This window comes from Apus apus, chromosome 1, assembly GCF_020740795.1.
Source record: "Apus apus isolate bApuApu2 chromosome 1, bApuApu2.pri.cur, whole genome shotgun sequence".
NCBI classification, from domain to species: domain Eukaryota; kingdom Metazoa; phylum Chordata; class Aves; order Apodiformes; family Apodidae; genus Apus; species Apus apus.
The window spans coordinates 26,895,739-26,921,610 of record NC_067282.1 but is presented as its reverse complement, the minus strand read 5'-3'; the positions used below and the strand labels follow the sequence as shown (position 1 = coordinate 26,921,610).

Below are 25,872 nucleotides of genomic sequence, written 5' to 3'. Positions count from 1 at the left end.
CATAAATAGTAGTTGCAGCTACTTTAAAACTAAACCTGTGCAAGTGGAACACCACGAGAAGCTGAGGAAACCAAGGTAACCACGAATCCAGATTCATCCCTGCTGTAATAAGCAGCAAAGGAATAAAGACACTAAAACCGCATCCACTAAAAGCAGGGCTGAATTTACCAGCTGCTGAGAACTGGCAAGTTAAAGAAATCTCAAAAGACCAAGTAGAATCTCTTTGTTTCAGGAAATATTGAAAAACGGAAGCTATGAGAGAGAAAATTAAGAGACAAAATCGGCATTTTAGTCTGATGCAAAGTATCTAGCTTTTCAATATACAGGATCAACTGCAAGTATCAGTGGACTATTAGCACACTTGAAAAACAGACTGGCCTTATAATAGCAAATTTAGAAAAACTATTGTAAGGGAAATATATTCAAGGTGCTCAGGTAAAACAACTCTCTGAACACAGTGTGTAACATGACAATCTTTTAAGAAAGGACTGCACACAGAATTTGTATAAAATTAACTGTATTGCACCAAGCAATACTAAATTAAAAGAAAAAAGTTCACTAAAATATTCTAGAGGATTGAACAGCATCAAATGGCTCCTTCCATCTCGTCAGTGTCATTAATCAGTACATTAGTACTGATTTCTGTTACCATAACAACATGATACATTTTATCACTAACACAAATGGCAGCACTTTCTAAAAATAGTAATTCCAGCATGGAGTTTCTCTGCTCCAATGCATATGAAAAAAGCTTTTAAAGACCAACAACACATAAATAAATAGCTTAGAAATTTTAAATGAGCAAAGGAATTTGAAAGACAAGAACATGCACTGGCAAATGTTGGAAGGAATGTTTTACAGAGTTGTAAAGCTTAAAAGATATTGCCAGTGAGTATACATGACACTGGTCCCTTATCAAAAACATGTGGTCTGGTTTTGAGAACCAAGTAACTCTTGGGCTCCAGCTCAACCACTGAAACAGTCGATCACAATTATGTGGTTTCAAGGAAGATGTCTTCAAAATTGACATAAAAAATCTGCAAAACTAACTTGAAAATTTCAACTACTGCAGCCAGAGATGAAAATTATAGTACTGGTTAAATGTTTTGCTAGAATCTTGAGAAACTTTTTTTTTTTGAAGTTTTTTTGAAGTTTTATTTACTACACAAAATACTGGCTGTTAAGACCCTGATGATGACCCTCTGCAACGGGGAAGGACACATTGCACCAGACCAGGATGCTCAAAGCCCCATCCAACCTGGCCTTGGTTTAAAGTTACATGTTTGGAGGCTAAGGAGCCAACTGACTTTTTTTGTTTGCTTGTTTATTTGTTTTTTGTTAAATTCAGACCAGAACCTGAACTATAGCAAGATGCTGTAATACAATCCTGCTGAGGACAGGTACTTAGTAATGAGACTCCAAAAATTGTTGCATTACATAAAATGTGATGTGCTAGTCTCATTTTCTGATATATTCTGTAACCTGCATTCTTCACAGAAGTGTGAAAAATGTCGAGAGAAGTTTTTGATCAGTGCAGCAGGTAATTCTCTGAGTTATAAGTACTAAAAAAATGTCTGTTTGGTTCACATTCAACTGGAAAGAAATTTGTGGCACTTTCCCTAGCCTCAGTGTTCAGTTATACTCAAGTATCATGAGAAGAGATAAAGTTCTTGCTTCCATACTTTTAAGAAGAAATCACTAATAAATAAATAAATAAATAAAAGCAATCTCAGCACAATGTTCAATGAGACAGAATGCCAATACTCTACAGCAGAACACCAGAAAGTTGAAAATTCTGGATCTGACAAAGCAGTGGAGATACAAGAAATCTCGAGTGGAGAATTGCATATTCATATTCCATCTTTCATTTGGAAAGCTTACAAAATACTTCTAAAACAATATACAACTAAGTTGACAAAAAGCTGCCGACACAGCAGATGATGTTCAAAATACATGAATGTAATTCATTTTGATGGTGTTGGCTGAATCAAAAATAAGTACTTCAAGAAAGTTGCAAAATTACATATTCCTCACTGCTTGTTCAGAAAGAGGACAGTCAGAACAAAACTGAATTGTGACCTGAAGGACAATGCAAATAGGATCACAGATGATAGCTTGAATTCTCATCATGATCCACTAAAAACTAACCAAATTCATCTTTCTTATCATTATGCAGGCATCACAGAAATTCCAAGGTAAGGTACTTACTTCACAGTGGTGCTCAGAAGGAAATTCAGCTGGGACATTAACAGACTATCTGGAGCAGACAGATACCGATCAAACTGAGCCTAGGATTGGGGGAAAGAATAATGAAATCAACATATTAAAAACTTGCTGTTAGATGAAGATAGCTAAAAATACAGATCTCTGAACTGCATTAAAATGGCTCCTTGTAATTTGATAAAAAAATTCTCCTTTTATATGTATTTAAGACGGAGCCCAACATACTATAAAAATGTTAAAGTTTGAACTTAATAGTCCAAACCAAATGTCCAACTTCAACACTTCTGTCAGCAAAATGTTAAGCTTCTGACTCTGAAGAGTACAGGTGGAGAGGCAAATAATGAGAATCCAGCTTCCACAATTATCCATCTAAGTTTTCTATGAAACTGGAGCATGTAAGCGTGCACCTTTGAAGGCCAGATTTAGTCTGTTCAGTGCAGAGGGAATACAACAGCCTCCAGAGAGAAATCTAGTCTGTCCAACTTAGACATGTTGCACATTTCTTTTTACGTGTTTCTTTCTACACATTTGGGGTTTTGGGTTTGGTGGGGTTTTTTTTGTGTTTCTGTCTTTTTTTGTTGGATTGGTTTGGGTTTTGTCTGAGTACTTTGGTTTTTTTCCCTCCTTTTTGGCAGAGTCACTGCTTAATTATCTACTGAGCACTTGTGTTGGGAAAAACAAGAGCAAAGGACACAGTACAGGCTCCTTGAACTGCTTCTAGGCCTACTTCTCCTCCCCCATATAATGAAAAAAATGCTTTGATTCCTGTAGTTTGAGAGGAGAACGCTAAGAAAGAACATTACCAATGTCTTCAACTATCTATCACAGAAGATGTGGATGCCCCATGTCAGAAGTCAGGCTGGATGGGGCTTTGAGAAAGCCAATCTAGTGGAAGACATCCCTGCTCGTGGCAGGGAGGTTGTACTAGATGATCTTTAAAGGTCACTTCCAACCCAAACCATTCTGTAATTCTATGATCAAATGACAACAGAGAAGATAGAGCCAGGTCTTCCCACAGGTGAAAACATGAAGAATGACACAATGGTACGGGTTGGAAGGGACCTCTGAAGATCATCCAGTCCGAGCCCCCTGCTAGACCACGATCACCTACAGTAGATCACACAGGAAAAAGGCCAGGTGGGTTTTGAATGTCTCCAGAGACAGAGACTTCATAAACTCTCTGGGCAGCCTGTTCCAGTGCTCTGTTACACTCTCAGTGAAGATGTTTAGGTTGAATTTCCTGTGTTCAAGTTTGTAAACACACTGGAATACTGGACACATACTATACACTGAGGAAACTTCTCATTATATAGTCATAGAAAAAAGTTCTCACCAGGAGTAGCACCAAACACTGAACAGTTATCCAGAAAAGTGTCATCAAACACTGAATAGGCTACTCAGAAAAACTGTATACTCTCCATTCTCAGAATAACTCACTCAGGCAAGGTCCTAGGCAAGTCTTAACTAATGACGGCAACCTTTATGAACACTGGATGAATCTTCTCAAGTTGCTAAGCCCTAAAACCCACATCCATCCGTAATTTAAATGTGCAAAAAAGTGGGCACAAATGACTACTGAAGTCACTCCCAGTTGTCACAGATTTACTCTTTGGGATTATTTGCCCTCATTTGGAAAACAAGGGAGCTTTAGCTGAGGAGTTATGTACTTTATTAAATCAGCATTGTAAGCACATATGAACAAATTAAAAGGTGGCTGGGACTCAGAAAGCTTTCAGGCTAAGTCGGGTGGCAGTGAATCTGGCTGCAAGTACTCCCTCCACATGTTTAAATCCTGGGAAGCCAACAGATTAGGCTAATAGATAGGATTTATGTGGGTTGGATTTCAGCATCCTGGGTTCCATTCTTTTTTAAGTGTGTTCACACAAGAAGACAAAGTAGTGAACAAAACAGAACAGTTGGCTTCTTCTGTAACTATTTAGTCAGAAATGAGTATCTACCGCTATAGATAACAGAGTTAGATATATGTATTTTTAAAAGATGGTCCCCAAGCTGCTATCTAGGTTCTCATTTGTCTATAAGACCATGATAAATATATTTTAAATGCAAAATTTATAAATACTGGTAAGAATGCATGCTGATCTGAGTAAACCACTGAATGCTCTGGGCCAGAGCTCAGTCCATTCAGCCAGCTTGGGAATCACTTTTTTAAAACTTGAGCAGAGGAAAACACACACTGACACAATCAGGAAGGATCTGACATACAGGTTTTTTGAAAGACCTTTTTAAAAATATATTTATTTTTAAAAGACCTTTTTTCATGGGGGTGTATGTGTACTGCTGGATAAGTGGGCCTTACAGTTACACTTTCAGATTAAAGCTAAATTTGGCTAAGCAAGAAGAGTGACAGATCATATATTACTGCCTACTGAACTGTGATATTGCTATCTCTATGCAAAATAGCCTTCACACACTCTAAGAAAACACATTAGCTGATGATTTGTTTTAAAAGGTATTGTAGCTTTCAACTTAAAAATATAACTCTGACATACGCCCATCACCTAACTTCTGAGTTTAGCTGAACTATTTGCATAAAATCAAAGCCTTGAGACTAAAATTATAAAGCATAGCAGAACTATATTTCAAAGCATAAAGGCAAAAAAACCCAACTTTGGTGATTAAAACTAATTAGAGCTAAGTATTTGCTTTTAGCAATTTAAGATGACTCACGGGATAACATTCTCGTAAGTAAAGTTCTGTTTCTCTAGGCTTAGAAGCTAATATTTTGTTACTACTCATTCATAAATAATTTATGTATTTATTACTTCAAGTGGTCAAATTACTACAAATGAAGAAAGTCTTCCCAGACATGTAGTTTAGCTATTCTTAAAGACTGTGACTGGTTAGATGAATATCTACTACATTACATAAGTAACAGTACTCTTTCCCATGTCACAGCAACACCACCATAATATGAAATTGTAAAATGCTTACCATGGCGACCTTCAGGGACACGGAATCCATACTTGGCAAATTTGAAAGAGGACCCTAAGAATCAGTAGCCAAAAGTGGGGTGGAAAACAAAGGTATATTAGCATATGGAAAAAGTTAAGAAATCATAAATTCTACAATCACTTCTGTCATAAATGGTAATTTGGTCCTGCTACAGGATCTTCTGTTTCAAAACAACATTCCAGAGCACTGGAACAGGCTGCCCAGAGAGGTTGTGGAGTCTCCTTCACTGAAGACATTCAAAACCCGCCTGGACACGTTCCTGTTTGATGTGCTCTAAGTGACCCTGCTCTGCCAGGGGGGTTGGACTAGACGATCTTTCGAGGTCCCTTCCAACCCCTAAGATTCTGTGAAACTGAATCACAACATCCATACTGAGATGCTGTCACAGTTTGTATTCTACCGCTCTCTTAAACTAAAAACTCAGAACACTGAGTCCTTATTTGTCCTTTCAAATCCTTTTCTTCTTTCTGCACCATTAAATCATAAACCCACAAAAAAGCCTTCCATGAAGTCTAGGACGAAAACTGAACTGTAAACTGGCTGCATCCCCTTGGTTTTCTAGAATTACAAAGGACATCTTGGCTCTATTCATCTGTTCCAGGACTGTGCAGAACTCAAGCCTGCTTCCCAGTAAATCATCTGAGCTGGTATAGCATTACAATGTACGCATGTTGCCTAACCCCCTGGCAAATCCTGTGATGGCATCACCTCTGCAGCCAGGCTGGTGGGCAGATACAAAAGAAAATTGCTACATTCCATTACACAATCTGCCCTAGTCTACTTGAAATTGATTTTAGAACAGGAGATAGTCTCATGAATAGGAAAACAAGCTGAGTTCCTAATCAGATTATTTATACATTTATCTATTCATCTTCATACATAAAAATCTGTTGAGTTTGGGCACTTTATGCAAAATTATTGGCTGAAGAAACAACACAAAGCTCTCCAAAAGAGTTCTGCTACCTTCACAAAAGATCACAAAAGGACACATGCACAGATGAAGAGAAGAGGGGTTGTAATAACACCTATCACGTAATAACTGAGGTTGACAAGGAAGGAAGAGCATGAGCACTGAATTTCAGTTTTCATCTCACTAAGAAATATGAAGTTTTCACTTTTAGAATCTCACTGTTAGAATGCTAAAGCAACAAACAAGGACAAAAGAAGAAATTATTACCAATTACTATTAAACTCATCTACTAATTTTTCACAGAAGAAAAAAGCAGTAATTGTTTAATGTATGTAGGGTATGCACTCTGTGTATGGTGTGCAATGGAAGAAATCTCAATGCTGCATGCACTGTAGGTCCAGTATGTTCTAGATGTCATGAAAGTGGTACACATACCCCGTATTTGTGTTTTACAGCCAGCTTGACTCTGACACTTTGAGGCATAATAAACTACCTACACAGTTATTGTGAGAATGTACAGGATGTCTGTGGTGTACAAAGCCCATTGATGGCACACAGATAAGATTCACAGATTGTTGTTGCATACCAAACCTGCTAGGTTTGCTGAATATATATAAAGTGTAGGTGTATATCTGTGCTTGCAAGGTGCCTTTGTCTAATAGTCCCAGTTTTGTGTGTGGGGAAAAAAAAAAATCAACAGATATTACTGAGTTTTTGCTTTCAGAAGAAGCTTAATTTGCAAAAATATTACTGCCAAAACTCTTCTAGTTGGCAGGTATGCAGTACCTCCTCCACATGGTAATGATACATGCTTACCTGCTCTGGTTTGTGTTGCTGCACAGCGTTGTATATGTAACTTAGTCCAGCTCTTGTTAACACATAGGAAGCTTGTTCATTTATGAGTGTATCTAAATGAGCTTCAATCTGAAATTTCAAGCATAAGGTATTTATAAAATGTGCATGAGAATATTAAATAGAAAAAGCTCTGAGGTTAAAAGGTTTAGAAATACAAATAAGAAGCATAGGCAAGTGATCAACAAACAAGGAAAACCCAAAAATATATACAGCCATATACGACCCATTTCTGTATTCCCCATCGCAAGGAGCCAATAATAAATATTCTGATAACTCTTTCATGTCTGACTAATAGAAGAACCTATTTTTTTTTTCTATTTTTAAATTCAACAGTACTAAAAATTAAGAACACCAAAGCTTTAATCTTAAAAATCACTATATATTTTGCTATAGTTCTTTGAAAATATGTAATAAAAGTAATTGAACTCTTATTGAGACTATTAACAATAGAATGGCAGTTTTATGACAGTCCTTCACAAGGAAAATAAAACTGAAACTAGACACAATCAGTAATGCTTTCAAATTCAATACTGATAAACATGCATTTGAAAAAAGTTAACTGTAACAACAATCAACAATGAAATCACAGCTTTCAATTTTGCTTTAATTGTATCTTCATATGAAAAAAGTCATAAACGTATTTTATGTTCTTAGCATAATCTTCACTTTGCAGAGAAACTTAATCAATAAATTCAGTCACAGCAGTAGCAATCACTCTCAGATTGAGTAGTCTTGAAAGATAATCGGGCATATATACATTACTCCTTCATTTTTATTTTTCTTTCAATTCTAAAGAAAACTTTGCGTTATATCAAACTCTAGCGAAATGTAAGACTTCCATGTTTGATATTTTAAGAATTCATCATTTTACTTCCAAAAATTCTTTAGTAAAATGCACTTTTTAAATCATGAGGGAAATCTTAATATTTCAATTTGGAAAATTTACCTGTCTTACAGAGCTCTTTCTTTCTATGAAAAATGTTTCTCTTATTAAATATGCCATTCTAAATCCACTTTAATAACCTACTTATGTGTAATCTTAAAGATATTTTTTCAGTCTGTTCATGTATTTGTAAAACATTTGAATAAGAAAATGCTATTAAATGCATAACCTTCAGTCTACTGCTTATTTGAAGAATAAAGCAATTGCAACATTTAACTGTGAAAAAGCAGCTCTGATAATGGAAATTAGAAATGCCCCAGACAGTTTGGTAGGGTTGTTTGTTTGCTTCAGAGCTAAAAGATGCTAGAAATTCTAATTAGGAGCAGAAAGCAAAAAACTACTCACAGCTAATCCTTACTGGTGCCTTCAAATAGAAAGCTGTGACTTTTTCCAAGCCCCCCAGCTCCAAAAGCTCTCCTGAGATATATTGCAGAGATGTTCATGTAGCAAAACTACAAACGGGAGGTGCCCAAGTTTTCCCGAGTCACAGAATCACAGAATAGTAAGGGTTGGAAGTGACCTCTGGTGATTTTAAGTCAACGGCTTATAAACCACGTTTCCATTTCAAAATGGTACCACATATGAGCTACTATCCTGGCACGTTAGGTGAAACCAAACAAATGAGAATAGAAATGCAGAAAGGACTTTCAGTAGTAAATTCAGCTATAACATAATCAAGTATGCACTGGATGACGATCTTGTAACTAACTACATGGTGAGCTTTCAACTTGCTGCTTCTCACATAGTTTGCAAATAAGTATTAGAATCATTAGGACAATTAATATGTTTACTGACATGGGCTTATCTGCAAATAAAGCAAACCAAAACTTCTAATAATTTTTGTTTGTTTAAAATAAAAAATGCTGAGTACCATAAACTCTGATACCTGTGATTTGCTTTTGGTGTCTGGTAAGAACCCCTCTCATCCCATTTCCTTAATTTATAAATGACCCAAAACCAAATCAAAGATAAATATGATGTCATCACAACTTACAGTCTGTAAATCAGCAATAAGTTCATTTTCTTTTGGGGCTGTTAAGGCTTACCTGAAACTGTAACATTTCTAGACGTTTGTCAGTGAACTCAAAGAGAGCCAAAGTAGTCTTCATCATATAAAGGGAATTCACCATGAAGGTTGCCATATCAGCCGTGCCCAAATTACTAGCAGACATAGTACACATTTGTAACAACGGATCTAGCACACAAGACAGAACCTAAAATAGAAAAAGCACAGAAGAGGGGGTGGGGGGAAGGAAATAATGCCACAAGAGGCTCCTAAGCTCATTCTGTCTCTATCATGTATTTAATTCCCAAAGCAGAATAAAGAGAAATGAGAGCTTCCAACTGTGAAAGTAGTTTTCTACTGGATTTGTCAGCAGGTGATCAGCTACCATAGTGATGGGAAAAGTATAAAAACCTGAGAAGAACAGATTCTAACCTAGCAGGAGGAAGAATAACCCCGATTAGGTAATTGGTAATTGTGCAATCTTGATGGTGTATTTACTTAATGAAGTAGTAATTGGATAACAGAATTTAGATACTGTGTTAAAAGTAGCACTCCATACCATCTTATTCACATTGCAATCTCGGGTTTGGTAGAAAGATCCAAAATGAAAGTTCCAGATAGAAAAGATTAATGTTTCACCCATCTTTTGTGTACCGAGACTTACACACACATTTTTTCCCTCCTTTTTCCTCTTCAGAGCACTCTAACATTTTTATACCTGCACAAAGTCAGCTTGACGGGCATCCAGTGGAACAACAGATGAATCGTGAGATGCCAGAACCTCCCGCAGCAAGTTAAGTGTCTGATTTAGTGCAGAGCTTGGGCCAAGATCAGGAGGTGGGAGTTCAACCTAAAGAACAAGATGATCTGTTTGTGAGGTTTTTTTTAACTTCATTTACAGCAAACACCATCCAATCTGTTAGTGCAAATGCAAGAAACTAATAATAACATTACATGTAGCCAAGCAGAGAAGAACTTTAATTGGACACTGGACAAATTGAGCAAGTTTCAGATAGTAATTGTCTGCAACTTTCAAAATAACCATCCCATTCAGTGACCAAAAAAATAATAATCCAATTTCTCCTTTCTCTCAGACTATGCCTATTTTATAATCTAGAAAAACTCAAAGACTACAATTTTTGGTAGTAAAAAAAAAAAAAAACAAAACCAAAACATTTTCTCAATTAGGTGCCAAAGTATAGCCACGTTGTTAGCACCACTGAGTTTGCTTTGAGCAGGACCTCCTGTACACACCGCAGAATCTAGTGAAGGTAGAGCTCTGAGATATTAGGGCCATACTGAAATAGCTGAAAGAAGGCATCTTCTTGACAAGCACAGCCCCCTACTATGCTGAGTATGAGAGCTTCAGTCACAGATGTATCAGTCTTAATCTCTAGCAAATTTTAACCTTAAAGTACCTGTATACAAATGAACTACGTACAGCTGACTCAAGTACACCTACATAAGCTGCAACAATACTGACAGAACTGGAATATGCAGGCCTCCCTCAAACATAGGAAGTAGGGACTGCAGATGGTTAAAAACCAAAAAGAGCATGTCTGTAAATCTTACAGAAAAAAACACGCTTTCAAAGTCCAATTATGAAAAGTTCAAGCACCTGAAATGGACAGAAATTCTAGGCTGATTTTAATACAGGCTCACACACTCTAGCTCTTCTTTGTAACAGGCAAATACTCACTAAATGTTTTGTAAAATGTCTATATAATATAAAACCTAGCACATCTCTTCCCAACCTACATTCCTCAGGCTCCACTCCAAATGCAGTTGCTTTGATGCTGCCTCAACCTGGCTTCCTGCTGCCTCCAGACTCTTACTACAACCCAGGCTGCTGGCCTTGTCCCCTTCTATCAACAACCCTCTTCCCACCTTCTTGTCTCCTGCCTACCCAAGGGCAAACACTGATCTGGCTGGATCACGTGGAAGTAAGGAAAATCCCAGCAATACAGAATAAATGAACTTCAAGGCATAATCTCAGATGAAGGGAGAACTAAATTTGGCCTGACACAGGCCTGTGCATCCCACTTGAAGTGTTTGGGTGCAGCAGAGCAAGGCAGCCTGCACTTCAGCACTGCTCTTCAGACTCCAACTGAACAAAAAAGACGGCAGCTGTGGATGGACTTCCAAGTCACAGGCAACATGCCCCATGCCTTCCCAAATGAGAACCATTGATTACAAACATAATAATATACATGTCTGAGTCTCCAAGGAATAAAAGAAATATCAAAGGGGTAGAGTCTGATAAAGTAAAAAAGAGAGTCTAAGAGGCATTTTCAGAGTAGAGCATTTCAGAAATGAAACTGTACTTACTGAACATGCCACCAGAGAAAGCAGAAACAACTCCTTTGGAGCCAGGCCTAGCTTTCACACTGTGTCTGTGCTTCAAAACATTTGAGATACATGCATGTACCTGCACTGTTACGAAGAGATATAAAGCAAAAGCTCTTTTGCATCCTTCTGAATACAAAGTGTTCCTCTATTCTCGCTTTCCAAGAGACAGGATACTAAATTCAAGGAACTCATGGAGAACTAAAGCTAGCAAGTTCAGAGAACAGTTGTTGTTCAGCCTAAGCAATCCTGAAAGCATAAAACAAATATTCTAGTAATGAAGTAACAGTAATTCAGATGGGGCACTTATTCAGTGCTGATTAGTAGCAAAGTTTACTGAAATTTACAGCACTGAGTGACTTTCTTCTTGTTTATTCTTGTTATTATTAGGGGTATTGATTGTGCCCTGAACACACTGTTCTCTGACTTGAACTGGACCGTGTTCAGGGATATTTTGGCATTAATTTGAAACTAGAGTTTGATGGGGCTTTCACTTCCAACACACACAGATCATAGCAATGATAATTTCAAGCTTCTTTGAACGGAATATTTGTGTCCTGAAGTAGCTGATGGTCAGAAGCTTCTAAATTAGATTCATCTTTCATTTAATGTGTTCTTTTAAACTCCACTGTCTTCTAGATGGGAGCAAGGAACAACATTATGGAAGAAGAAAACACGCCAAGGAAAAAGGTTTAGCTCATTAGATTCTATTGGGGCTAGCCTGAAATTCCGGACTACTGCAATAGAGGCAGAATTATCAGTAAGTGAAAGGAAAATCAAAGTAGTGCCAAATTAATTTTGAAAATTGTAACTTTTTGCACATGAATACGGATTATTTTTTGTCAGAATTAAAAAAAGAACATTTTAAAACAGACATATCTAATTTATAAAAGAACCTACTGACTTCAATTCGTGAGAGCTAAATCGCTATTGTACTAAAAGAGATTGATGCCCAAATGTTTCACGTGCCATAAAAGATTACTAAAATAGATCCTATTTCCAGAAAGAAAGATTTGAAATGCATGCTGAATTTTACTTTTGAAGTACTGGCTTCAGATCCAAGCCAGATAGGAGCTAACTAATTATCAGAGAAGTTCTGTAGCATCCAGTTCAACTGCATTAAAACATACCTAAACACAGAGTCCTAATCAGTTTTAACCAGCAGTTCAGTCACACAGAAATGAGGCCAACCAGCTGCCTGGCCTTTCAAAAGAAGAAATTCCCCACTTTTAAAATCCAACATACAAAACTCAAACTAAAATTACAATGGACATTAGAAGTTGTACATAAGGTTTAGTATAAAAGGTTTATCTTCATTTAAACTTCTGCATATCCATTAGTGGGGAATAATTACTAAGCCAGTAATCTTCCTTCAAATATACCATCCAGAGCAGGCTTCTCTCGTCTATGAGAGCAAGTAGCTCAAAGGATGCCTTAAGGATTTAACAAAAAGCAAAGGAAAATACAAGAAAAGGCAGTATCAACAATCAAGAAGAGAGTGTTTGGTAATTGCTCCCCTTTCTCATTTACAAATATGTGCAAATTTTGTTTCTATTAAATACAGTTAATTCCATTAAGGACTGGAGCAGATATTAAGGAGAGCAGCTTTGTCAGAAGGTCTCATGTGCACCTGCAAATACTGAAAATAGGTTACAGGCAAGCAATCAGAATTATTTATATACTATCCTACTTGAACAGTATAAAGTTAACAGCACAGAAAGACATGGACATACTGGTCCAAGTCAAGCAAAGGACCATGAAGTTCATGAATAGGCTGGAGCACCTCCTACACAAAGAGAGGCTGAGTTCAACCTGTAGAAGAGAGAGCTCAGGGGGGCTGTTATCAATGTGTATAAATATGTTATGGGAGAGATACAAAAGAGGGAGACAGACACTTTCTTCTCAGTGGTGTCCAGTGACAGATCAGGAGGCCATGGACACAGATTGAAACACAGAAAAACAATTTTTTACAGTGAGATAGGTCAAACACTGGAGACAGTTGTACAGTGAGGTTGTGGAACCAGACCTGAGCAGCCTGCTATAGCTGACACTGAGAAGCTGTCCTAAAGTCTTTTGAGCCCTATTAGGATGCTACAGAGATCACCACACAATCCACAGTAGAAAGCCTAATGGCTTGCTTTTCTTTTCAACTATCAAGATGGTGTTGAAAGAAAAGACAACAGAAAAATTCTTGATTACTCTGTTTTGTTCACATGGATCCATTCAGACCACAACAGCAACCAGTCTCGTTGCATCTTTCCCATATCTGGTTTCCTAGAATGCTAACAGGTTTTATTCCGACAGGAACACCATTAGCTATTCCCATGCAATGTTTTAATGTACCTACCACTGACAAACTAAACAGATAATGTAATCTTAACATTTAATTTGTATATATCTATGCTAAAATTTGTATACATCTGTTCTAAAAAGAACAGTGTTGGAAAGGCTCCAGAGAAGGGGCACCATAGTGATTAAAGGGCTAGAGCACCTCTGCTATAAAGACAGGCTGAAAGAGTTGGGGCTGTTCAGCCTGGAGAAGGCTGTCGGTGGGACCTTACAGTGGCCTTCCAGTACTTGAAAGGGGCCTACAGGAAAGCTGGGGAGGGACTTTTCACCAGAGAAGATAGTGATAAGACAAGGGGTAATGATTTTAAACTGAGAGAAGGGAGATTTAGGTTAGATATTAGGAATATATTCTTCACTATAAGGGTGGTGAAGAGCTGGAATGGGTTGCCCAGGGAGGTTGTTGATGCCTCATCCCTGGAGGTTTTTAAGACCAGGTTGGATGAGGTTTTGTGCAACCTGAACTAGTGGTAGGGTTGCCTGCTCATGGCAGGGGGGTTGGAACTAGATGATCTTTAAGGTCCCTTCCAACCTTAATGATTCTATGATTCTGTGATTAAGGAGTAACATCCTTCATATGGGATACTTAACTAATAGTCTTCTAGCAGCTCAGAGAGTAGATTATAGGTTGGTTTGGCATTATGTCTCTTTAGTAATCTTATGACAACTCTCATTCTGTTTAATTGTTTGTAATTATTCTTCCCTTTAATTGTTTTTGAGTGCTACCAAAGCCAGAATAAGGACAGGTGTGCTTGAAAAATCCCACTTTCTAAATGTATTAGCTGACCAAATGAAACAGACTGGCATAGGTTAATCTAACAGGCTTGTTAAAATGCCTCACCAATGGACTCATGTTTTTAAATTACAATTCTCTTAGTATGAGAGAACGGAAAGAGCAGTCCATCCACTCCAGTGCATTAGGTGCTTTGAACTTTGCATTCAGTTTTATTGGAGCAGCTTCTGTTGTTCTAATAATTATTTCCATTTACTATTTTCTCCTGGTTTTATCATAATCTGTAAAATGGTAATATGTACCTGGCGTTTCTTTGTTAGATCCACACAGTGAGCAACACAAGCAGAATCCTAAACCCCTAATCATTTGATTTATTCACACAGGGTCAAAGGAAACCTACAAGGATATGTAAGGACTAAACCTACAGTTATCAACTGCTTTACTAGCATAGCTGCTAGACTCAGGGCTGGGTCCAAGAAAGCCAAAGAGGAACAAACACAGTTTTTCAGTGCTGTGGAAACTAACGCTTGCCAAGTAGCATTCTGGTTGAATCAGAATCAGAGCCAAAGAGATTCCCTTGTGTATTACCTTTCTTTGATAACAATGGACTTAATTTCAGGCAGTATGTTGAATATTTTTGTTTCATAGATCTCAGATGGTAAAGATCTACCTGAGAAGCATAGATGAGAACACCATAAAAAGGATTTCAGACTGAAGAGTCTAAAATGGTGAGAACTGCTGACTACCTTCTTTTCAGATTACAACCAGTATGCTTGAGATTTTCTGATGTAATGGAAAAAAAACATTCATAGAGAAGTGCTTTTAAGCAAGCCAGAAAATACTCTGAAGTAACCAGGAATTTCCCTATCATTTACACTGACTGCTTGACAACCAAGAGGGAGAATCCCAGTCTAAGACTGACTTTAAGTTTCCATACAGCTCTGTGCTTGTGACACTCCTTATGTAACACGGGATGCTTCTGAAAAGCAGATGTGAAGAGGAAGCTATTTTCTTCTCCTAGAAATAACAGCCTGAAGTTTCAGTTTCCCAATGCTCTTCAGAAATTTTGAAGGCAGTTTGAAGATAGTGCTTACCTCAGCATAATCAATAACCTAGGGAATTAAATTGTCTGTGTTGATGAGGACATCAGAGTTAAGATTACCCTCCTGTCACTCCTCCACATCCAAAGGAAGAGATGTTGTGGAGTTAGCATATTTAATGAAACCTGCTTTATCTAAAAAAAAAAAAAAAGAAAAAAGTCCCAACTAGCTATACTTAAGAGAAATATTTGCTTAAATACTATTCTGGTCCATCAGCTATTAGACAGACTGTAGACATTAAAAAAGCATACCACAGTAACACAGTAATATACTATTGTATCTAGACATTTCTCCCCACACTACAGCACAAGAGAATTTGCATAGGGTTCAAGAGACTTACTCCAAGTTCCAAATTCACTCATAAGTCTTCCAGAGTTTTGTAGCTACAAACAGCAGTTAAGAAACCCCTTAAATGATCTTTAAATTAACTAAAAATTGTAGAACTGATTGCTGTTCAGAATTTCCTGCTTACAATTCTCAGATTATCAGCAACTGATGATTCTGAGGGAACACTATAATTAAGATCATATAACACAGGCCACTTTCACAACTTTATAATGATCAAAAGAAGCACTTAAGTTCACAATATTAAAAATATCTTTATTTAGGAATATCCTATTTGTATTTTAATCTATTTCCAAAGTTATTTAAATTGCCTTAAGAATCGTATCTTAAAGTAATGGAGAGCTGATGTTCTTTGAAACAGGCTCATCAATGCCTTAAGATGACAAATATAAGTGAAAATAAGGAACTGTAATTCGCAGATTGTTCAAGGGAAAAGTAATTTACTAATTTTACAAGCGAATATTCTCTTTGTGAATAACAGGAGCAGCAATGAAGCCTTTGCAATTGCATATGTAAGCACAAAGGGTCTATTTTCCAGTGCTTTTATCTTCTCTAAAAATAAAACAAAATAAAACTGAAAGCAGCTACAGTGCATACATGGTTAGCAAAAAGCTGGTAAAAAGGCTTAGAAGAGAATCCCACTAATACACATACACACAGACATATGTGGTCTAAGTACACATTAATAAAAGGGATGATAAAAAGCAACCTTGAGATTCCTCAAAATGTAAAAGTATTGTGACACTCATTACTAAAACGATGAAGACCTATGAAAAAGCAAAAAAGCTGGTTATCTGTATATTAACACACAATAAACTAAGTAATAGGAGAATACAATTTATAATGTATCTCATGGAAATGAACATTCATCTGAGTGTAATTCAGCCTATTAATTTTGTATTTTTTGTGAAGTAAAATTAATTTCAGTCATGAGGAGATAAGGCATCACTCTAGCAATTCAGTAGCCTACTCATAAAGGGAAATAATGAGGTGTTTCAGAGGACTGTCTAAAACTCTCAGTCACAAGAACTACAGATCAGTACAGTGAGGCTCCTCCTCACTTAGAGAGTCACCCTGTTAACTCCTGATGTGCAGCAATTAATAAATAATCTTCTGAGTCTCTTTACACTCTTTTGACTTCAGTTATATCCTGAGGAAGGATCTTCATGGGACACAAATGCAATATAGAATTTTCATTGTTTCAGATTTAACTTATAAAACATGTTCATGAGAAAGAGCTATACTATCATTTTTTTACATTACTTACTATCCTTGGTATGCTACTCATTACTCATAATACAGTGCCTGTGGCTGAAGGTGGCTGTGCTATCACCACCTTCATTTAACATCAGCAAAACCTAACTTGACTCCTTTATAAAACAATGGCAGCAGCTAGAGCCAGTTACATCCAGGCTGGAGGCTGAGGGAAAGGGAACTAAGAGGGCAAAGAGGATCACACAACCTTCCCATAGTGACAATACAAAGAACACACACTAGGCAATGGGAGATCACAATTCCTTTATCATTCCTTCTTCTTCTGAACTCTACTTTTCTTCAAACTGAAAACACGGTATCATCCAAAACAAAAATGCAAAGATTTTTAGTTACATGAGTAGAAAAATTATGCTGGATCCTGTTTGAGTATAGATGTAAGACCCAGCAGGATAAATACAACAGAGCTAAATATGACAGAGATTGATACAGAGCTGTTGTACAGTTTGAAGCCAGGAAATTTTCTTTCCTTAGGTCACAGTCACAGAGTGGTTGGAGTTAGAAGGGACCTCTGAATATCATCTCATCCAGCCCCCCTGCTAGAGCACAATCACCTACAGCAGATCACAGGAGCATGTCCAGGTGAGTTTCGAATGTCTCCAGAGATGGAGACTCCACTCCACTCTGGGCAACCTGTGCCAGTGCTCCGTTACTCTCACAGTAAATAATTCTTCATTTGCACATTCTTTCTAATTAAAGAGCAGTCATATATTTTTGCTAGGGTCCATCTGGTATTTCTTCATAAAAGCAAAAAGTACAGATCTTTTCTTTTAGCTTACATACTAGGAAACAAATGTTCTGAGGAATTAATATACAGCTAGTGTATGCCCACAGTAAGCCATGGGCTTTATTTAAGATTTTTTGGTAAATTCATACTGTGCCTGTCCACTGTATGCTTTATGAACACAAGCTTTAACTGACCCTTGAAGAAGTGCAAGTAGCAGAGGAACTACTAGTCTGATGACACTACACTGAAATGAAAATGCCCTGTGACAACAAACAATGTACTAAGTGGACTTTAAAAGTATGGACCATGGGTGGTAACAATTAAGGAGTCACCCAAGAACGAATGAAACCACTGGCAGAAGGGAGTCACTGGCATACACAGAAGGGAAGATGAGGAGGAACAGCTGTTCCTTTGAGAAAGTCATTCCTCAGGCCTTGCACAAAGGCAGGAAATTGGGATCAGACACAATCTGTATAGAATGAGAAAAATACTTTGAGACCACAGATCACTGACCAAACTCAGAATAGCCCACTGAATGGTTGGTGAACTACAAGGCTTTGAACAAAGAACAGCTTCTGTAAACTTAGGTATTTTTTTGCAAATACAAGTAATTCAGAAATAAACTGTAAAAAGTCACCGTTTTCCACTTGCAAACTTTTTTTTAAACTAGAAAAAACACTCATGTGAGATCTTTGTTGAACTCCATGGCTGTGCAATAACTAGGAATAAAGAGAGACATTTCTCCTTGGTTTTAGGGCACAGGAAACTCGTCACATCTCAGACATGGATGCTGGATGAAGATCAGATCCCTGAGAAACTGAAAGAGACACAAAGCCTAACAATTTTATTTGACTCTGCTTCAATTTTAAGAAGGTGAGATTTAATGGGCAGACCCATGAACAGCAACATGAATACAGCAGGGACAAAGCAAAATAATCTGTATTAGTTTCAGAACAATGGGAAGTTCACTGAAACATAATTCAAAGTAATCAACAGGAGAGGAAACTGGTACCAGGAAAGTGATACTGGCTTAGATACAGTTGTTCGATAAAACAACTGTATATTCTGCTTTTCATTGCAGGAATATTCATGTAGTAAAATTATTTTTTATAAATGACAGAAAAGCACAAGTTTTGGTTTTACTTAGATTACCATATTGGTATATGCTTCTTAACTTCAAGAAAGGAATTATCCATGTGAATAAGAAAATATTGATCCAAATGACGCTATGTCGCACTTAATTTCAAAATTTTTTTGCTTCTTATATATTTGAAAGGTATGCAAACTGCTCTGTAAACAAATACTGCTGACAACAGTGTTTTAGCCATGTTTTTACAAAACTAAAACTGTTAAGAGAATTAAAACACAGACAGAAAGTTTTTTGTTGTTCCGTAGCTACAATATAGAAATTACAAAACCTAAGTTTTAGGAACAGTTGACATATAAAGCACCTATTCATCTAACAATCTTACTAGACAAAAGGGAAATTAAAATGTGTTTTGAAACAGGAAAGCTGTAGGATTTTGAAACAAACCTTGTCCATTAGTTTACTTGCATGAAGGCTCAGGCTATTAAAGAATATCTTCTTGCTCAACAAATGCATTTCTTCAATTGTTGTCAACAGTGTGGCTGCACTGTTTCCTACAATGCCACTGAAAAGAATAAGATTAATTAAATAAACTGAAGGGGAGGGGGAACATGACTGGCTCAGATATTTTAGACAGCATTTCAAATACAAGTTTTTTCAAAGTTGAAAATTAACAACAAATAATTTCAGGGAACAGTTCTCCATATTATCTGAGAGATTCGGTTGTAAGATAACTGTGAGAACAAGCATTCTGAACTATGTCATTAAGTAGATATTAAGTACAGGCTATCTAAAGTTTTGCACAAACTTTTAGTAGAGTTCTAAAATGTACTGGATTTTTGTTTTGTTATTCTGTAAATCTATTCTAACAGAAAACAGATTACATAAACAAAAAAGGTTGATAACTATTCTGGCACACTGTCCTTTAGAGATAGTATCATCTCTCTTCCTTCTTCATTGTTATGTTAGGCATCTCCAAAATTAAAAGAATTCATGTGTTGCTATTCCAAGAGTCAAGTTATTATACTTAGAATGAATACCACATAAAACTTTAATGGCACTACAGGACTATGGTTCTCTCACAAATACACCTTCTGTCTCAAGTAAAAGTGCTTTTAAGTTACAAAAATGGTAGTAAAAATTCACTGCATCACAACAAGGCTAATATAAACTTACAGCTTCTTTTTCAGATCATAATCTTGTTGCATTTAATAGATAATTTCTCAAACTGCATTTTCCCTTCATTAGTCAGGTGCAATTGCTCCGTATAGAGGAAATTATTCAGCTGACAGAAGGTACTTCAGTGGTCTTTAAACAATTTATCATTTGCAAGACTAGACTGCCTTTGACCTTCTAGAACATTATATTTTCAATTGCACTAAGCTTTATAACCAGGGGGAAACACAAATTCTGGAGACAGAAAAATGAATGCAAATATATTTCATCTTATTTTGACAATAAAATTAGGAATATGTCTTACGTGTTCTACCACAGACCTGTAGTATAATCAGAACTGAGGATTTTAAATACAGTGGGAGATGTCCGAGAACCACTTATCCAAGTCTTCCCAACATCTAAATGTCTTTACAGACAGAAAAGAAGCTCAAGTGGTAATATTAGTCATTCAGGTTCTCAGCAGTTCAGTCCCAGGCTGTGGAGAAAGATTCTTCTGCTATTGGGTGAGGGTGACAAAGCACTGGAACAGATTGTCCAGGAAGGTTGTGGAGTCCCCTGGAGACATTCAAACCCACCTGGATGCAGTCCTGTGTGATGTGCTCTAGGGGATCCTGCTTTAGCAGAGGAGTTGGACTAGATGATCTCTAGAGGCCCCTTCCAACTCTGACAACTCTGTAATTCTGTGAACTACTGCAAATGCCACTATGTATAAAACCAGTGGCTCTGGCTTTACTCCAGTTTGTGTGTCCTGGTGGCATCTGGAATGTTGGAAGATGGCTGATGTGCCTTCAATAGCAAGATATGGAATAAGGCAAACATCTTCCCAACAAAAAGATGAAAGTGCATTACAAAAAATTGTATCAAAACACAATTGCTAAAGGAAGAAAAGTAAAATTTAATTTCTCGAGATAATTCAATTGTAGCAGTTTCTTAAAGGGGACTTGACTTTGTCATCATAAATGTTTTATGCATTATTTTTATATTATTTGTATTACATAGAACAATAAACAGTTTCTGTGGTAAACTGATGCTATATTCCAGAACAGACTCAATATGAATTAAGGAGTAATAAATGGCATGTGCCTGATGTCATGGACATTCCTTCTTGATTCCATAGCACAGAGTAAAAACAAAGCCACAAAAATACTCTTTTTACTATATTAATCTTTAGATATTCAATTAAAAGAAGACATCTCTAACATACTTTGCAATTTTGCATACCTGATTGTATGGTGGTAGAACTTGAGAAGATTAGAAATCTTGTACAGCAAAACTGCTCCTGGCTCAGCAACAATCACTTGCTCAATTCTAACCTGCAGAATAAAGAAATACAAGCATCCCTCAGCTCATACATTTCAAAAGCCAACCTCTATGATTTTCTATGCATGATAAGTCTGATTTTGGAGAAATTAATTTAACCAGAAATACATTTTAAATTAGAATGTCCATTTAACAGTAACATTATGCTTGAACCAAAGTGCTTCTTGGTTGCCAAGCCTCTGGGTAGAAAAGCAGCAGCGTGTATACTGGGGAAAAAAAAACACCAAAAACCAAAAAATCCACTTCTATATAAATTTTTTTTGCAACTTGTTATTGAAAATTTCAAAAGAATGACATCATTTCATGGATTAATACCTACTGGAATTCTCCCCAGCACTGGACAGCAGCAAAATCCCTGAACTATAGCAACTGATGATTAGCATCACGCAGCAATTCAGAACATCCAAAGTATAAGTATTTTACTCAAAAGAAAAAAAAAAAATCACCTGGATTAATCTCTCCTTCACTTACAGGAGAGATTATATACCTCCTACTGGTATTTAATTAGTTATATTTATAACTGACCACCAGCTATGTTGACAGTTTATCTCAACCAGGAGATACTAGCTACACAGACTACAGTGTAGCACACAGACCACACAACAGCGCTGAACTGCCTTTCTAGTTGAATGGTTGAAGTCTTGTCTCTGTGGTATACACGGTCTCAATCCACTCACAAAAGGCTGCCCCAGGGTCAGTCTTTGGACACCCATGAAGCAGTGATAGACAGGAGTTTATCACTACACTGTTCTCCCATGTGCCTGTCTGTGAAAGGGTGACACACAAATCACCAGCTGTCACCCGCTCTCCCAAGTTATTTCTCTGCTGTTCAATGGAGCAAGATGTGCAGCGGCGCCTTCTCGCCAGAGCCCGTTGCAGGGAGAATTAATTAAGAGAACTTCCTCAATCCCCTCCTTTTGCAACCAAGTCAGAGACCAAAAGCAAAGAAGAGTTTTTGACGCTTATTTGCAAAGCCCAATGTACACAGTTGATTTCATTCAATACGCAGGTGAACTTTCCTCTTCAATGCATATAGATATACAGAGGTATCTATAAAAATACCTATCTCCAGTGTTGCATAAAAGATCATTTGGGCAAGGATACTGAGTATACTCTAGGTGTACAGCAAAAGAGAGTAAGGCCACACCTGGAGTATTGTGTCCAGTTCTGGGCACCTCAATTCAAAAGAGATATGGAGGTGCTGGAGCGAGTACAGAGGAGGGCAACAAAGCTGGTGAAGGGCCTAGAGAATCAGTCTTATGAAGAATGCTTGAAGGAGCTGGGAATGTTTAGTTCGAGGAAGAGGAGGCTGAGGGGAGACCTCATCAGTCTCTAAAACTGCCTGAAAGGAGATTGTGGAGAGGTTGGTGCTGGTCTCTTTTCATAGAACAAGAAGGAATGGCTTCAAGCTGCAACAGGGCAAGTTTAGACAAGACATTAGGAAAAATCTTTTCAGAGTGGTTAGACACTGGGATAGGCTGCCCAGGGAGATGGTTGAGTCATCATCCCTGGATGTGTTTAAGGGTCGTTTGGATGTGGTGTTGCTGGATATGGTTTAGGGAAAAACTTTGCAGAGTAGGGATGATGGTTGGACTCGGTGATCCCAAGGGTCTTTTCCAACCACAATAGTTCTATGATTCTATGAAAGGCAGGGGAAAAATATGAAGATCAAAATACTGACAAAAAACAGTAATAAATGAAAATAAATTAAAAAATTAAGAAATATAAAAAGAGAGAATAGGCAGAAGGAGATGAAAAAAAGCCAGAGATTTTAGGGTTAGGAAACAAAAGTGAGAACTGAAAAACAAAGCAGGAAAACACGCATTCTTGCTTCTCGTACAGAAGTCTTCACTGCACAGGAGAACCAAAATTTTCAAGTCACTCAACGTAAGCTGCTCAAGGAAGTCCTGGATTTAAAGCTCTTATCATTTCCTAATCCTATGCATCTTGGAGTCAGCTGACTATAAAGCACTATCTGAAGTCTGTGCAAGGCATCAAAACCAGTTTGTTACTTTTGACTTCATCTTAAAAGTGTTATGGAAAGGATTAGGAGCTTAATTTAAATATTTTTTTAGGGTCCTTTTATTTATCTGAAATTAGAGGCCTATGGTAAGATCCATCACTATTGAGTAAGCAAGATGCACTTGGATTCCTAAAACTCAAACAAGCTATTAGTAAGGAATGTAGACTATTTATACTGTATATTAGCCTAACCCTTCTTCTTCAAAAGTGAGGAAACTATCATACTATACATTCACATGGAAAGGCATAAACAAGGAAGAAAATTCTACTTAATTCTGTAAGTATTTTAAAGTGGTGTATGTGGAGATTCTATGACTAGGCTTTTATTAGGCTATTTTATACTTCAGCATCAACTCAAATCAAAGTTAGAGGTTTGCAAGCATCAACAGAAATCCAGTAGAAAAGCAGTACACTGTGGCCCCACACAACTGCAACAGAGACTGCTCGCCCTGAACTTACTGCAGTGTTTTTTCTTCTTGTGAACAGTCTTCAGAAAGAAAAATACATTGCAGTAAAGACTTCTCCTAAGTCTATTTTTGTGTGTCCTCTTATCATGATGCTTGCAACTATCTAACTTGATTGTATGAAGGCTTTTTTGCTTAGGGGTTTCTGTTTTTTTTTCCGTTTTCACTACAGAAGATTTCCCCGGGTGAAACAGTAAGTACTGCAGATTTTACATTGGGAAGTCTAGACTGGCAGTGAATTAACAGAAGTTGCATTCTATTAAAACACTGAATACAGCATTCAGTTTTAACAGGACTAAAGCATGCAAGAAAAACACAGAAAGCTTGGAAATTTTTTTCAAAAAAAGCTGTGATGAAAGTTTCCCTAGTATGACAGGTGTTTTCAGCAGGTCAAAAACTAAAGATTGTGAAAGACCATCATCATTGTATGGCAACAGGCACAAACTGAAACATAGCAAGTTCCCTCTGAACATTTGGAAACATTTTTGTAGTGAGAGGATGACAGAGCACTGGCTTAAATTGCCCAGAGAGACTGTGGAGTCTCCATTCTTGTAGATATTCAAAAGCCATCTGGACACAGTCCTGGGCAACCAGCTGTAGGTGGCTTTGTTTGAACAGGGCGTTTGGACCAGATGACCTCCATAAGTTCCTGTCACCCTCAATTCTTCTGTGATTCTGTGCTATTCTATACAGCGCTTTCTTCATTTTTACCTCATTAGACCTTATCTCTTTCTTATCAGGAAGTCATGTATTCAGAATCTACCTGTTAACATTCAAGACTAAGCATCTGGCAACTGGACAGAGTTGTTAAGCTACAGCATCCTAAAATAAATTAATTATAACAGTATTTAATCTACTAGATCTTACTTTAAAAACACTTGGATTTATATAGTGCATGGTGAGGCAATTACTGGTATCAGCTTTATTGTGTCCATTATTTTATTTTGTGATTATGTGAACAACATCCAATAAATAAGACAGTCATTGTATGGATCATTATTAATGATTTCTGTCAAATGGCTCCCCTAAACTGACTAAAGCTCTAGCCTGAAAAAAAACAACTGTGGAGGGATGTGACAGGAATACAGCAAATCAAGGTAGCACAAAGATGGTAAGTACGAAATAATTTTTCATGGTCTCTTTCAATACAAGAGCTAAAGTTGTTAAAAAAAACACAAAAAGAAAAGGAGCTGGCATTTCACACAGCATACAGTTAAACCATGCACTTTCCTTCTGCAGGGTACGTTATGAATATCAACAATTTATATCAGCTTGACCTATTCATGTAAGAAAAAAACCTATCGAGGTCTACTAAATACAAAGACAACAGCTATGGCTCAGTAAGTTCTCAGTAAGTCCACAAACATGAGAAAACTATTCTACAGAAGTATCAGGACATAACTGCACAACCTGTAAACTCCTCCCTAAGCATATGCTAATGGTCACTAATAAAAGCAAGGTAGTAAGTTAAACTGATTTTTCATTTGACCCTCCATGGCCATTCCTATATTCTTATCCCAAAGCTAAATTTTTGTACATAAGGTCTCCTGACCTTTAGGGAAAGTGAAAGCAAATAGAAATATAGGTTTAGTATCCTAGTATCTCTCACTATACAATTATTTAAACCAGGTATCTCTAAACTAAGGAATATTTAATTTTGAAAGTGTTTATCATTCTCCAAGTTGAGAATCTAACACTCAACCAAGGGTGATGAAAATAGATTGTAGAGATGGGGTTACAGAAAAGCATGAAAGAACAATTCTTATATTTGGAATGCTGAGGAAAGCTAAATACTTCACCTTCAGAGGCCTGCAGACACCTTCTGTGATATGCCCAACTACTTCTTGAATATTTTCTTCCACACCTACAGTTAATGCAAACACATGGTAAGATTATGCAAATATAATTCTCTTTTCTTCAAAACTATAAAACAAACAAACAAATTTAGGAACTACTCCTCCATAAAAAGCATTATAAACTGCATGCTCTTTTCTCCACCAGACTAGTTGACACCTCCACTGAAG

General features: G+C 37.1%; 1 protein-coding gene across 2 annotated transcripts in view; it reads right to left on the bottom strand.

Moving 5' to 3' along the window:
- Nucleotides 1-25,872, bottom strand: part of COG6 (component of oligomeric golgi complex 6) — a 57,264-nt gene that overhangs the window by 3,169 nt on the left and 28,223 nt on the right. For both annotated transcript variants that reach the window (XM_051644179.1, XM_051644188.1), the window contains exons 11-18: nucleotides 25,648-25,712; nucleotides 21,264-21,355; nucleotides 19,314-19,431; nucleotides 9,629-9,760; nucleotides 8,951-9,118; nucleotides 6,923-7,030; nucleotides 5,176-5,229; nucleotides 2,209-2,288 (exon numbers count right to left, since the gene is read on the bottom strand). In XM_051644179.1, the coding sequence (XP_051500139.1) occupies nucleotides 2,209-2,288; nucleotides 5,176-5,229; nucleotides 6,923-7,030; nucleotides 8,951-9,118; nucleotides 9,629-9,760; nucleotides 19,314-19,431; nucleotides 21,264-21,355; nucleotides 25,648-25,712 (817 nt within the window). The remainder of the gene's footprint in view (nucleotides 1-2,208; nucleotides 2,289-5,175; nucleotides 5,230-6,922; nucleotides 7,031-8,950; nucleotides 9,119-9,628; nucleotides 9,761-19,313; nucleotides 19,432-21,263; nucleotides 21,356-25,647; nucleotides 25,713-25,872) is intronic.